This window comes from Nycticebus coucang, chromosome 6 (assembly GCF_027406575.1).
Source record: "Nycticebus coucang isolate mNycCou1 chromosome 6, mNycCou1.pri, whole genome shotgun sequence".
In the NCBI taxonomy this organism is placed as follows: domain Eukaryota; kingdom Metazoa; phylum Chordata; class Mammalia; order Primates; family Lorisidae; genus Nycticebus; species Nycticebus coucang.
Window position 1 is genome coordinate 112,567,804 of NC_069785.1, and position 16,033 is coordinate 112,583,836.

At 36.4% G+C, this 16,033-nt stretch overlaps 1 protein-coding gene across 1 annotated transcript in view; it reads right to left on the minus strand.

The window, feature by feature from the left end:
* Nucleotides 1-16,033, minus strand: part of C6H11orf65 (chromosome 6 C11orf65 homolog) — a 61,338-nt gene that overhangs the window by 18,658 nt on the left and 26,647 nt on the right. Inside the window, exon 2 of the mRNA XM_053593924.1 lies at nt 13,913-14,005. Coding sequence (XP_053449899.1) covers nt 13,913-14,005 — 93 coding nt within the window. The remainder of the gene's footprint in view (nt 1-13,912; nt 14,006-16,033) is intronic.

Here is a 16,033-nt window from a genome sequence, read left to right on the forward strand (position 1 = left end):
ACAGTATTCAGCACAGTAACCTGCTATACAGGTGTGTAGACTGGGAGCCATAGGCTGTGCCATCCAGGTTTGTGTGAATACCATCTATGATCATCCAGTGATGAAATTGCCTGATGGTGTCCATCTCAGGATATATTTCTGTCATTAGGTTACTGTAGTCAGTGTCTTATGGTATATTCACAAAGTTGTACAACTATCACCACTATTTAGTTCCATCACTAATAGTTTTGGCAGCCATCAGTTAGAAAGATAATAGTTCCAGAAAAAAGGAAACAAAAACAGTTTTGACAACCATCAGTTGGAAAGTTTTGTCAACTTTAACTTTTCAGTCAGAACTGTGTAACTGAACCGGTTGAGATATCTATGGTATTGGCTGTTGTTTCTGCTGTTAATTGTTGGTACTTTTCAGTTAGGGCAAGAGCAAGATTAATTTTTCTTTGAAAATTGATGTGGATGGTTTGCAACTGCAGGCTTCATCTTCAGCTTGGTCTCATCCCTTCATCCCTTCTTAATGTGAGTTATCCATTTGTAAACTGCTGGTTTCTTTGGGGGCATTGTCCCTATAAACTTTTCATAAAGTGTCAGTGATTTCACCATTCTCTAGCTGGTCCAGCTGGGGGCCCCAAACACACTGGGCCCCTCAGGCCCTGTGGTGTGGGCATGGCCCTCCCGCTCCTCTTCCTTCTGGTTTCCCCTCGCACCCTCTAATTTTTCTCTTTTTCTAATGTTTGCATTTAGAGGATATATTTCCCTTTGAACTCTACTTTAGGTGCACCCCATGAACTTTGATGTCATTATTACTCAGCATAAAATATATTTTAATTTTCCTTTTTAACCCATACATTATTTAATTTCATGTGCATAAATTTGCAAAAGTTTTGTGGCTTTCTATTCTCTTACTTTCTTTTCTTTTCTTTTTTTTTTTGCAGTTTTTGGCCGGGGCTGGGTTTGAATCCGCCACCTCTGGCATATGGGGCCGGGGCCCTACTCCTTTGAGCCACAGGCACCGCCCTGTTTTGTTTTTATTAAATCCTAACTGTGTACATTGATGCATCTATGGGGTTCAGTGTACTGATTTGATATACAATGTGAAATGCTTACATTGAATTAAGTAACACATCCATCACAATTATACTCTTTTCTTAATAGTTTTGAAATGTACCATTGCATCATGCACATTAGGTGAGGTACCCCCTCCAAATCCTCCCTCCACCCACCTTCCCCTTCCCGTCCCCTCTCTCTCCTCTCCCCTTCTACTTTCTGGACTACAGTTATGTTTTACCATTCATATGAATGTGTAGGTGATTATATATTGATTTCATAGTAGTATTTGAACCAGCACATTGTACCCCATGATTGCATTGATGTACACAGTTATGATTTAATTAAAAAAAAAAAACAATTTGTTATCATTCATGGGTCGATGGGCACTTGGGCTATTTCTATTTCTTGGCAACTATGAATTGGGCTGTAATAAACATCCTAGTGCAAATGTCTTTGTTGTAAAATAATTTTTGATCATCTGGGTATACACCTAGTAGAGGAATTGCAGGATCAAATGGTAGGTCTACTTTTAGTTCCTTGAGTATTCTCCAAACTTTTTTCCAAAAATGTTGTATTAGCTTGCATTCCCACTATCAATGTAGAAGTGTTCCCTTCTCTCCACATCCACTCCAACATCTGTAGTTTTGGGATTTTGTGATGTGGGCTAATCTTACTGGATTTAGATGATATCTCAAAGTGGTTTTGATTTGCATTTCTCTGAGGATTATGGATGACGAGCATTTTTTCATGTGTTTATAGGCCATGCAGCTGTCTTCATCAGAGAAATTTCTGTTCAAATCTCTTGTCCACATAGAAATGGGTTATTTGTTCTTTTCTTATTGATTACTTTGAGTTCTCTGTGGATTCTAGTTATCAGACCTTTGTTGGAAGCATAACCTCCCAAAATCTTCTCCTATTCTGCAGGTTGTCTGTTTGCTTTATTTACTCTGCTCTTGGCTGTGCAGAAGCTTTTTAGTTTGATCAGATTCTAGTAATGTATTTTTGGTGTTGCTTCAATTGCCCGGGGGGTCCTCCTCATAAAATATTCTCCCAGTCCAATTTCTTCAAGTGTTTTCCCTGCACACTCTTCTAATATTTTTATGGTTTTATGGTTTCATGTTTTAAGTTTAAATCTTTTATCCAATGAGAATCAATTTTTGTTAATGGTGAAAGGTGGGGGTCCAGTTTTAGTCTTCTATAGGTCACCAACAAGTTCACCCAGCACCATTTGTTAAATAGGGAGTCTTTTCCCCACTGAATATTTTTGATAGGCTTGTCAAAGATCGAATGATGGTAAGTAGCTGGGTTCATCTCTTGGTTCTCTATTCTGTTCCATACATCTACCTCTCAGTTTTTGTGCCAATACCATGCTGTTTTGATCACTATAGATTCATAGTATAGTCTGGTAATGTGATACCTCCTGATTTGTTTTCTGAGTAATGGATTTGCTATTCAAAGTTTTCTCTGCTTCCATATAAAACAAAGAACTATTTTTTCAAGCTCTTTAAAGTATGACAATGGTGCTTTAATAGGGATTGCATTAAATCTGTAGATTGCTATGGGCAGTATGGACATTTTAATAATGTTGATTCTTCCCAGCCATGAGCATGGTATGTTTTTCTATTTGTTAGTATCTTTAGCTATTTCTTTTCTCAGAGTTTCATAATTCTCTTTATAGAGATCTTTCACATCCTTTATTAGGTAAATTCCCAGATAGTTCATCTTCTTTGACACTACTGTAAAAGGAGTAGAGTCTTTGACTATATTTTCAGCTTGACTATTGTTGGCATATATAAAAGCTACTAACTTGTAAGTATTGATTTTGTAGCCTCAGTCGCTGCTGTATTCTTTGATCACTTCTAGGAATTTTGTAATTGAGTCCCTGGGGTTTTCCAGGTATAAAATCATATAATCTGTGAAGAGTGAAAGTTTGATCTCCTCTGACCCTATTTGGATATCCTTGATTGCCTTCTTTTATCTGATTGCCATGGCTAAGATTTCCATTACTATGTTGGATAGCAGTGGAGACCCTAGGCATCCTTCCCTCATTCCTGATCTGAGTGGAAATGTTTTCAAGTTTACACCATTCAATACAATATTGGCTGTGGGTTTGCTATAGATGGCCCCTATCAGTTTAAGAAGTGTCCCTTCTATTTTATTTTCTTAAGTGTTCTGATCATGAAAGGATGCTGGATATTATTTTTTCTGCATCAATTGAGAGAATTATATAGTCTTTGTTTTTTATTTATTGATGTGATGTATTAAATTTGTAGATTTGCATATATTGAACCAACCCTGTAATCTTGGAATAAAACCAACTTGATCATGTTGTATAATTTTTTGATGTGTTGCTGAATTCTGTTTGCTAAGATCTTATTGAATATTTTTGCATTGATAATCATTAATTATATTGGTCTATAATTTTCTTTCTTTGTTAGATCCTTTCCTCGTTTGGGTATCAGGGTGATATTTGTTTCATAGAATGTATTGGGAAGTATTACTTCTTCTTCTGTGCTTTGGAAAATGTTATATAATGTAGGTACTAGGTCCTCTCAAAGGGTTTGATAGAATTAGATGTGAAGCCATCCGGTCCCAGACTTTTCTTTGTTGGGAGATTTTGTATTGTTGATGCTATTTTAGTGATTGATATAGGTCTATTCAAGATTTCTAATTCTTTCTGGTTGAGTCTAGGAGGGTGACGTGCTTCCAGGTATTGGTCCATTTCCTTCAGATTTTCATATTTCTGGCAATAAAGATTTTTGTAGTAATCATTGAGGAGTTTTTTAATTTATGAGGTGTCTGTTGTTATTTCCCCTTTATGGTTTCTGATAAATGGTATTAGAGTTTTTATTTTCTGTTTCTGGTTAGGTTGGCCAAAGGTTTAACAATTTTATTAAACTTTTCAAAAAACCAACTTTTTGTTTCATTGCTCTTCTGAATGATTCTTTGGTTTTCAATTTCATTTAATTCTGCCCTAATTTTTGGTTATTTCTTTTCTTCTGCTGGGTTTGGGGCTGGAATGTTCTTCCATTTCCACCTGTTTGAGATGATCCAGTAAGTTGTTGGCTTCCTCTCTTTCTGTTTTCTTGATGAAGGCTTCCAATGCTATAAATTTCCCTCTTAGGACTGTCTTTGCAGTATTCCACAGGTTTTGATAATTTGTGTCTTCATTATCATTTTGTTCCAAAAATTTGGTTATTTCCTTCTTAATCTCATCTTTGACCCAGCTATCATTTAGCCTATGATTATATAGTTTTCATGACTTTGTTTGAGTATGAAGATTCCTGTTACCATTGAGTTAAATTTTCATTTCATGGTGGTCTGAGAAGATATAAGGAATAATTTCTATTGAGGTTAGACTTGTGTCCTAGGATATGATCAATTTTGGAGGATGATCTGTGGCCTGATGAGAAGAATGTATATTCAGTTTTATTAGGATGAAATGTTCTGTAGAGATCTGTTAAGTCAATTTGTTCTAAGGTCAGGTTTAAGTCTAATATTTCTTTGTTTAGTTTCTTCGTGGAGGATCTATCCAAAACTGTCAAAGGGGGTGTTAAAAATCTCCAACTATTATAGTGCAGGAAGATGTCAAGTTGTTCCTATCCATTAGGGTTTGCTTTATAAATTGAGGAGCATTCTGATATGGTGCATAAATGTTAATCATTGAAATCTCTTCATGTTGGGTATTTCCCTTGACAAATATGTAGTGAACTTCCTTTTCTTTGTGGGTTTAAAGCCAATTGTATTTGAAACTAAAATTTTAACCCTTGCTTTTTTCTGGTTTCCATTTGCCTGTATTATAGAAATCCATCCCTTCACTCTGAGTCTATTTTTATCCTTTAAGGTAAGATGAGATTCTTGTATGCAACTGATATCTGGTCTGAGTTTATATATTCAGTCCGCCAGCCTGCGCCTCTTTCAAGGACAATTTAAACTATTCCATTAATTGAGAGAATTGATAAGCTAGTGGGTGTTTTGGGTGCCATGTTTTTCAGATGTCCAGTGGACATTTTTTAATCCTTTCATCACGGTGGAAGTTGGGTTTTATTCAAAAATTTCTGAGTGAATTTACTTTGGTGGTAGAGCATTGTGCTTGTCATTGCGGAGGATGGGTCTGAGAATATCCTGGAGAGCTGGTTTAGTTATGACAAATTTCTTCAAGATGTGTATGTCATTAAAGTATTTTATTTCTCCATCACAAATGAAACTCAGTTTAGCTGGATACAGTATCCTGGGCTGAAAGTTGTTTTGTTTTAGGAGATTGAAGGTCAGTGACCATCTTCTTCTGGCTTAAAATGTTTTAGCTGAGAGATCTGCAGTCATTCTGATATTTCACTCTTTGTAGGTGCTGCTTCTCTTACGTCTGGCTGCTTGTGGAATTTTCTCCTTTGTCTTAACTTTGACAAAGTTAATCACAGTGTGTCTAGGAGATGCTTTATTTGGATTGAGTCTTGCTGGGTTTCTGAAACTGTCTACTAACTGAATTTCTGTATCTCTTGCAATGCTTGGGAAATTCTCCTCCATAATCTCTTGGAGTAGAGCATCTGTACCTTTAGGACCATTCTCTTCTCCTTCAGGAATTCTTATTATTTTTTTTTTTCTGAGGCAGAGCCTCAAGCTGTCACCCTGGGTAGAGTGCTGTGGCATCACAGCTCACAGCAACCTCCAACTCCTGAGCTCAAGCAATTCTCCTGCCTCTGCCTCCTAAGTAGCTGGGACTACAGGCACCTGCCACAATGCCCGACTATTTTTTGGTTGCAACTGTCGTTGTTTGGCAGGCTGGCGCTGGATTTGAACCCACCAGCTCAGGTGTATGTGGCTCATGCCTTAGCCACTTGAGCCACAGGTGCTGAGCCATCACTTATGTTTTTAAGACAAAAATGTTTAACATTAATCCATCAAACTTTTATATATATATTAGTTTCTAGGAAATGCAGGGGATAGAGAAGCAGTTAAGTACAAATACAGAAGCTGAGATATTCTGTAGGATCACTGGCTTGATGTCTTACAAAATCAGGGTCAAAAGAGAGACCTTTTTACATTTTATCCTTTTTAGATTTTTAAATATTTAAAGAATATAAAAGTAGAAAACCTAGGTAGACATTGTGGCAGGCACCTGTAGTCCCAGCTACTCAGGAGGTTGAGGCAAGGGGATCACTTGAGCCCAAAAGTTTGAGGTTGCTGCGAGCTAGGATGCTATAGCATTCTACCCAGGGCACAGAGGGAGACTCTGTCTCAAAACAAGCAAACAAACAAACAAAATAAAGGACATAATAATCAAATACAATCATCCTGGATTAGACACTGATTTAAAGAAGCTAGCTGAAAGGTTATCGAGGTGAGAAATTTGAATATAGTAAAAGTATTAAATGATACGAAAAGGTACTGAAATAAAAATGAAGAAATCAGGCTAATCATCTGTAGCTCAGTGCCTAGGGCACCAGCCACATACATTGGGGCTGGCAGGTTCGAACCAAACCCAGGCCAGCCAAACAACAATGACAACTGCAACAACAACAAAAAATAACCAGGTGCCTGTAGTCCCAGCTACTTGGGAGGTTGAGGCAAGATAATTGCTTAAGACCAAGAGTTTGAAGTTGCTATGAGCTATGACACCATGGCACTCTACCAAGGGCAACAGAGTAAGACTCTGTCTCAAAAAAAATAAAAAAAAAAAAGAAGAAGAAAAAATCAGTGATTAAAAAGGGGCTACAGAATAATGCATACCCTAAAACTCATATGGGCAAATATAGAATAACCCCCATAGTTAACCACATCCTTACATTGAACACCTCCTTCAGGTGACCTAATTTTCATAGACAGGACATACACCACATGTACATGTCAGTACAACAGGCCTAGTTCCTTATGTCAACCACCTCTGTATGTTGACCAGTTTGTTATACTCCCTTGAGTGGCCAAGTTATAGAGGTTCTATGGTATGTATGAACACATATATTAGAAACACAGCCAGAAAGAGAATATGCCCTTAAATAGCAACTGTTGATTTCCAGGGGGTGGAAATTTAATACTTTGCTTTGATATTTAGTTTTTACTGATCTACATGTTATAATTTTTTATATTGCTTGGGAACTGATTCTGTTAACAAAACACAATAAATTAAAAAATCAAAAAAAAATTTAAAAAGAAGCTATACTGTCCAGGCACAAATATTGTATCCTGCCAGAATGAGCTTCATAAATGAAAGATAAATAAACTCTTTCCAAGACAAGCAAATGCTCAGAGAATTTATCACTGCCAGACCAGTATAAAACTCATAAGTCTTATACAAATGAGGAAGAAAAAGAAATCAAATGATAACATAACATAACTCCACAAAGAAACCACACACACACACACACACACACACACACACACACACACAATAGAGAAAAAAACTACAAAGAATCTACAAAGCCACTAGATAACAATATTATCATAGGAACAAAATCTCATCAATATTAACCTTCAACATAACATAGAAAATACCTCTGAGATATTGCAAAACCAGTGCTTAGAGAGTTTGTAGCCTTAAATGCCTACCTACATCAAAGGATAGAAAGATCACAAATTATTAACCTAATGTCTCATCTTAAGGAACTAGAAAAACAAGAATAAACCAAACCAAAGCTAGCAGAAGAAAAGAAATAACAAAGATCAAAGAAGAACTAAATGAAATTCAGAACAAAAGACCATCACAAAGGATCAATGAAATGAAAATTGGTTCTATGAATAAATAAATAAAACTGGTGGACTGTTAGCTAGACTAACCAAGCAAAGAAAAGAGAAAATACAAATAAACATAATCAGAAATAAAAAAGGAACCATTGTAAGTGATAACAAGAAATACAAGAGATCACCAGAGACTACAAGAACCATATGGTTGCAAACTAGAAAACCTAGAAGGAATGGATAAATTTCTTTAAACATATAAGCTCCCAAGATTAAACCAGGAAGAAAGAAAAATCCTGAATAGATCAATAAGTAGTGAGATAAAATCAATAGTAAAAAATCATCTAATAATAAAAAAGGCCAGGACTAGATGGATTCACAGCCAATTTCTCTTTTTTTCTTTGAGACAGAGCCTTAGTATGTCACCCTTGGTAGAGTGCTGTGGCACCACAGCTCACAACAATCTCAAACTCTTCGACTTAAGCAATTCTCTTGCCTCAGCCTCCCAAGTAGCTAGGACTACAGGCACCCATCACAATGCCTGGCTACCTTCTTGTTGTCGTTGCAGTTGTCATTATTGTTTTTAGCAGGCCTGGGCCAGTTTTGAACCCACCTGCCATGGTATATGTGGCCGGCACCCTAACCACAGAGCTACGGGCACCCAGCCTTCACAGCCAATTTCTACCAGATGTGTATAGAACTTGTTTCAATCCTCCTGAAACATAAATGTGTTAAATGTTCCACTTACAAGATAAAGATTGTCAGGATGGATTTTAAAAACGAACCAACTACATACTGCTTATAAGAAACTCACCTTACTGGTAGTATCTTTACACAGTGAGTGTAAAGAGGTAGAAAAAGATATTCCATGGAAATGGGAACCAAAAGCAAGCAGGAGTAGCTAGTTATACCTGATAAAACAGACTTTAAATCAATAATAGTAAAAGATAGAAAGACAAAGGTCATCAAATAATGATAAAGGGATCAATTTAATAAGAAGATATAACAATCCTAAATATATGTGGACCCAACACTGGAGCACCAAGATACATTAAAAAAATTACCAGGTCTAGGGTGGCACCTATGGCTCAGTCGGTAAGGCGCTGGCCCCATATACCGAGGGTGGTGGGTTCAAGCCCGGCCTCGGCTGAATTGCAACCAAAAAAATAGCTGGACGTTGTGGCGAGCGCCTGTAGTCCCAGCTACTCAGGAGGCTGAGGCAAGAGAATTGCTTAAGCCCAGGAGTTGGAGGTTGCTGTGAGCTGTGTGATGCCATGGCACTCTACCGAGGGCCATAAAGTGAGACTCTGTCTCTATAAAAAAAAAAAAATTACTAGGTCTAGAAAAAAGACATAGGCAATACAATAATAGTATGAGACTTCAATGCCCCACTGACAGCACTAGATAGATCACTGAGATAGAAAATTAACAAAGAAACACTGGACTTAAATTGGACTTTAGAACAAAACAGACCTAATAGATGTTCACAGAACATTATACAAAAGCACAGAATACATGTACATTCTTCTGGGACATTCTCCAAGATAGACCATATGTTAGGCAACAAAACAAGTCTCAATAAATTAAAAAAAAATTGAATCATGCCAGGTTATCTTCTCAGACAACAACAAAATAACACTAGTAATCAACTCCAAGAGGAATTCTTGGAACTACATAAATTTGTTTATTAAATAACATATTCCCGAGTGATTCTCCTAACATTGTTCCACAAAATAGAAAAGGAGGGAATCCTCCCTGATCCATTCTATGAAGCCAACATTACCCTGATACCAAATCCAGACACCATGAGAAAAAAAAAACTATAGACCAATATCTCAGATAAACACAAATGAAAAAATCCTCAGTAAGGATTCTCAGTAAAATAGAAGCACCTAATTCAATAGCACATAAAAAAGATAATACACCATGATCAAGGGGATTTTATTCCAGGGATGGTTCAGCAAATGCAAATGAATAAATGTGATCCAACACTTATGTAGAATTAAAAACAAAACCCATATGATCTTCTCAACAGATGCATAAAAAGCACATGATAAAATTCAGCCATCCCTTCACAATAAAAACTCTCAGTACACTAGGCAGAAAAGGAACATACCTCAAAATTATGAAAGCCATGTATTACGAATCTACAGCCAACATCATACTGAATAAGGAAAAGCTCAACGAATTCCCTGTAAGAGCTAGAACAGAAAAAGGATGCACACTTTCACTACTTCTATTCACACGGTGCTGAAAGTCCTTGCTAGAACAATCAGGCAAAAGAAAGAAATAAAAGGCATCCAAACTGGAAAAGAGAAAGTCAAATTATCTGTTTTCTGACCGTATGATATTATACCTAGAAAACACTAAAGATGCCTCTGAAAGTTTTGATAAATTGATTCAGTAAAGTTTTAGGATACAAAATGAAGGTATAAAAAAATTTTATATACCAATAACCATCAAGCTGAAAACCAAATCAGGAAGGTAATCACATTTACAATAGATATGAGAGAAATCAATAAAATACCTACTGATATATTTAACCAAGGAGGTGAAAAATCTGTGCAAAAAAACTACAAAACACTATTGAAAGAAATTGTAGACGACACAAGCAAGCATTTTTATTGATTAGAAGACTTAATATTGTTAAATGATCATACTGTCCAAAGTAGTCTATAGATTCAATTCCAATCAAAATACCAAAGTCATTTTTCACAGAACTAAAATAAAATCCTAAAATGAATATAGAACCAAAAAAAAACCCAAAAGCCTAAATAACCAAAAGCAATCCTAAGCAGAAAGAATAAAGATTGAGGTATCACATTACCTGGCTTTAAATCATACTACAAGACTATAGTAACCAAAATAGCATGGTACTGGTATAAAAATAGACATACAGATGAAGGGGACAGAATAGAGAACCCAGAAATAAAGCAACATATCTACAACCAAATGGTATTTGAAAAAGTCAACAAAAACATACCCTGGGAAGAGGACACCATTTTCAATAAATAGTGCTGAAAAGATTGGATTGTTATATATAGAAGAATAAAACCGGACCCCTGTCTCTCATCATATACAAAAATTGCTGGGTATAGGCTGGGTGAAGTGGTCCTGTAATCCTTGCACTCCAGGAGGCCAAGGCAGGTGGATTGCCTGAGCTCTGTAGTTTGAGATGAGCCTGAATAAGAGTGAGACCCTATCTCTCCTAAAAATAGAAAACTTAGCCTGGCATTGTGGCAGGTGCCTGTAGTCCCAGCTACTCAGGAAGCTGAGGCAAGAGGATCACTTGAGCCCAAGAGTTTGAAGTTGCTGTGAACTATGACGCCATGATACTCTACCCAGGATAAAAGAATGAGACTCTGTCTCAAAAAAAAAAAAAAAAAATTGCTGGGTATATACCCAAAGGAAAAGAAATTATTATATCAAAATGATACCTGCACTAATATGTTTATAATTATGCTATTCACAATATCAAAGATAGCAATTAACCTAAGTGTCCATCAACCAATGATAGGATAAAGAAAATGTAGTATGTATACACAAGAATACCACTCAGCCATAAAAAAGTATAAAATCATGTCTTTTACAGTAACATGGATGTATCTGGAGGCCATTATCTTAAGTGAAATAATTCAAAAACATCAAGTCAAATACCACATGGTCTCCCTTACTAGTGGGAGCTAAATAATGTGGACACATGGCAATAGAGTGTTGAATAATACACATTGGAGACTTAGAAGGGTAAAGAGGGTGGTTGAGGAGAGATGAGAAATTACTTAGTGGGAACAATGTACACTATTTGGGTGATGGCTATACTCATGTCCAGGCTTCACCATTACACAATATATCCATGTAACAAAACTGCACTGGGGATGGATATAGTGACTCACTCCTGTAAGACAAGCACTTCAGGAGGCCAAAGCAGGAAAATTGCTTTAGCTGAAGAATTGGAGACCAGCCTAAATAACATAGAGAGACCCCCCTGTACAAGAAAAATTATCTGGGCATAGTGACGCACACCAGTAGTCCCAGCTACTTGCAAGGCTAAGGCAGAAGGACTGCTTGAGCCCAAGAGTTTGAGGCTGCACTGAGTTATGATCCCACCACTCCACTTCAGCCTATGCAAAAGAGCAACACACTGTCTTAAAAAAAAAAAAAAAGGTTAAGAAAGCAAATGTTGTGTGCATTTTACCACAATAAAATAAATTAGAGAAAAGGAAGTATTAATAAAAATAGAATATACAGCCAGATAGGGTGGCTCACCCCTGTAATCCTAGAATTTGGGGAAGCTAAGGCAGGAGGATTGCTTAAGGCCAAGAGCTCAAGACCAGCTTGGACAACATAGTGAGGGAGACCCTGACTCTACAAAAAAGGGGAAAAAAAGATATATAAAGAATTGCTAAAAAAACAAAATACAAATAGAGGAAATATGCACACATGCACACACAGACATAAGAAACTTGAACAAGCACTTCACAAAATATTTTCCACCTCATTAGTATCTGGGAAATGCAAATTAAAAACTGACAATATTATGGCTCAGCACCTGTAGCCTAGTGGTTAGGGCGCAAGCCACATGCACCAAGGCTGGTAGGCTTGAACTCAGCCTGGACCAGCCAAACAATGACAACTGCAACAAAAAATAGCCAGGCATTGTGGTTGGCACCTGTAGTCCTAGCTACTTGTGAGGCTGAGGCAAAAGAATTGCATAAGCCCAAGAATTTGAGGTTGCTGTGAGCTGTGATGCCACAGCACTCTACTGAGGGTGACATAGTGAGACTCTGTCCCAAAACAAAAAACTGACAATATTAAATATTAGTGTAGAGTACTAAGAATTCCCAGAGATCACTGGTGTGAATATATATTAGTACAATAACTTTGGGAAATAGTTCAACATCTCCTAGAGTTGTTACAAGCACAACTCATCACTCAGCAATTCCATTTCTAATGAAATATAAGCCAAAAAAATGTGGGCACGTTTACACTAGGAGACGTAAATAAGAACATTCCCTAGAAGCAGTTATGGTAATAGCCCCAAAGTGGAAACAATACCCTGTAGGGATGTCTAACCTTTTTTCTTTTGTGCCAGACATTGGAAGAATAAGAGTTGTCTTGGGCCACATAGTAAGTACACAAACACAAACAAAAGCCGATGAGCAAAATAAAAGGATTGGGCATACTTTTCATGATATCTGATACCACAGATAAGCAAAACAGTCCTCAAATAATCTGCATGGACCCTTGGGCCGCAGGTTCGACATCCCTACTTTATGGATGTCGAACCTGGACATCCGTCCAGGATGGATTTGTTCATTCAACATTATATTTGAAGGTACATAGCTAAATTTCATTTATTTTTAATGCATTATCCCCTTTTACTACTACATATATTACTATTGATTCATGCTAGGAGGAGCGTCCAACTTGTGACCCATGGACCACATGCAGCTTACTTGAAGACTGTTTTGCTTATCTGTGGTGTCAGATATCAAAAAAGTATGCATGGACCTTTTCTTTTGCTCATTGGTTTTATTTAGTGTTTGTGTTTTTATTTTTAAAACAACTTTATTTTTGCAAAGTGCAGCAGAAAAGGAAAAGGGCTGCACATTCCTGCCCTAAAGCATACTATAGGATTTTACTTATATATAGTTCAAAAACAAAACTAAAGTATAGAGTATCCTAAAAGGTTGCTCCTGAAGTTACCAGACATAGGGAAATGGGGAATTGTAGCTCAAAGCAACATTATTTACAAAATATTTGTTACGAAATATTTATAACAAATATTCTGTACATGTCATTATTCTGTACATGTCAGCTACCTCTTTGTAAACAAAGATGTGCTCAGCTACAATTTCCCTTTTTCCCCGTGTATGGAGACTTTGGGGGTAACCGTTGGAACATATAATGTTAGAATTTAGAATAATGATTGCCTTTTGGAAGGAGGGATTTGGCAGTCATTGTAGGGTAACTGAAGGGTATGATTTGAAGTATGAAACCATTGATCTGGGTGATGGTTACAAAGGTGTTTGCTTTGTGAGGATTCATTGAGTTATATATTTGTTTTATGAACTTTCAACATGTATATAATACTTTAGTAGAAAAGTTTTAAAAAGAAACAAATATGATTACACTGAATTGATAAAACAGCCACACATTTTTAAGGAAAAGATAAGATGCTATAAAGCATCCTTACCTCTTTAGGATTAATATATTTCACTATCTGACGTGGTTCCCCTTGTCTTCTTAAAGCAATCAGATCTTTCATGTGATGGTATATAGTGGTATTCTAAAGGTTCAAACATACAAGATTTTATGGTCAAACCTAGATATTCTACTTCTACTTAGCTTTGTGCCTAAGTAGGGCAAAAATGAGTAAAAAGCATAAAATGGATTTTATGTAGGCAGACTCAATTTTACAAATGTTATCCACTCAGAGTTTGCTTCGATAAGCCTTGTAATGTTAGTACTATTCTCACAAAGAGTTTTACTCTTAAATTGATAATGACATCACTACTAACTATAATTTCCAAAACTTTGGTTAGTTTAACTCAATATACTCTACATAGTAATCTAGGAGAAAACAAAATACAGCCTACTAGTTAAGAACACTTAGGATAGTATAAGATTGAGTTCAGCCATTAGTACAAGATAAAAATACCCACTGTTACCACTTCTATTCAGCATAGTGCTGTAAGTCAGTTCTAATCAGAGCAAATAGGAAAAGAGGAGGTCAAACTATCACTTTTTGCTAATGATATTATTTTATATCTAGAAACCCTGAAAGACTCTATAAAGAGACTTGGGGAAGTGATCAATAAGGTTATTAAAGTCTCAGCTTATAAAATCAATGGGCACAATTCAGTAGCATTTCTATATACCCAAAATAGGTCAAGCTCAGATTCAAATCAAAGACAAAATACCACTCAGAACAACTACAAAGAAAATAAAATATCTAGAAGTATACCTAACCAAGGAGGTGAAAGACCTCTGCAAAAAGAACTATGAAACATTTATGAAAGAAATCATACATGACACAAATAGAAAAACATGCTATGCTTATGGATTGATGGAATGAACGTTGTTAAAATGTCCATACTACCCAAAGTGATTTATAGATTCAGTGTAATCCCCATCAAGTTACCAATATCATATTTGACAGATCTAGAAAAAATCTGGATTTTTATTCTATACTTTGTCTAAAATAAGAAAAGAGCCTGGAAAACTATGTTGATTGGTTTGATGTAACCATGTCAGATTGTACATTAAAAAAATCAACACATTGTACCCCACATATGCATAAATGTATTCATGATTTATGTGTATTTGACTTAATAAAATAAATAAATAAAAAATAAAAGAGCCTGAATAGCCAAAGAAATCTTAAGCAGAAAGAACAAACCTGGAAGCATCACATTACCAGATTTCAAATTATACTGCAAGACTATAGTAACCAAAATGGTATGATATTGGCACAAAAATAGAGACAGGGACCATTAGAACAGAATAGAAAACTCAGATATAAAACCTTCCACATACAGTCAACTCACTTTTGATGAACTAGACATAAAATACAAAGGGGAACAGAATCCCTATTCAACAAATCATGCTAGAAAAATTAGATAGCCACATACAGAAGAATAAAACATGATTCATATCTCTCACTATTCACAAAAGTTAATTCAAGATAGATAAAATAATTAAATGTAAGGCATAAAACCATAAGAATTTTAAGAGAAAACTGAAGGAAAAACTTCTGGATATGGGCCTAGGGAAAGATTTTATTACTAAGACTTCAATGGCAATAAAGCAACAGCAAAAATAAGTAAATAGGGCTTGATTAAATTAAAAACCTTCTGCACAGCTAAGGGAATAACAGAGCAAACAGACACTTACAGAATATGAGGAAATATTCACAAGCTATTTATTGAATAAAAGGATAAAAACCAGAATCTACAAAGAACTCAAGCAAATCAGCAGGAATAAAACAAACAAACCCTTAAAAAGTGAGTAAAATAGGGCGGCGCCTGTGGCTCAGTCGGTAAGGCGCAGGCCCCATATACTGAGGGTGGCGGGTTCAAACCCAGCCCCGGCCGAACTGCAACAAAAAAATAGCCGGGTGTTGTGGCGGGCGCCTGTAGTACCAGCTACTCGGGAGGCTGAGGCAAGAGAATCGCTTAAGCCCAGGAGTTGGAGGTTGCTGTGAGCTGTGTGATGCCATGGCACTCTACCCCAGGGCAATAAAGTGAAACTCTGTCTCTACAAAAAAAAAAAAAGTGAGTAAAATAGATGAACAGAAACTTTTCAAAAGAAGATA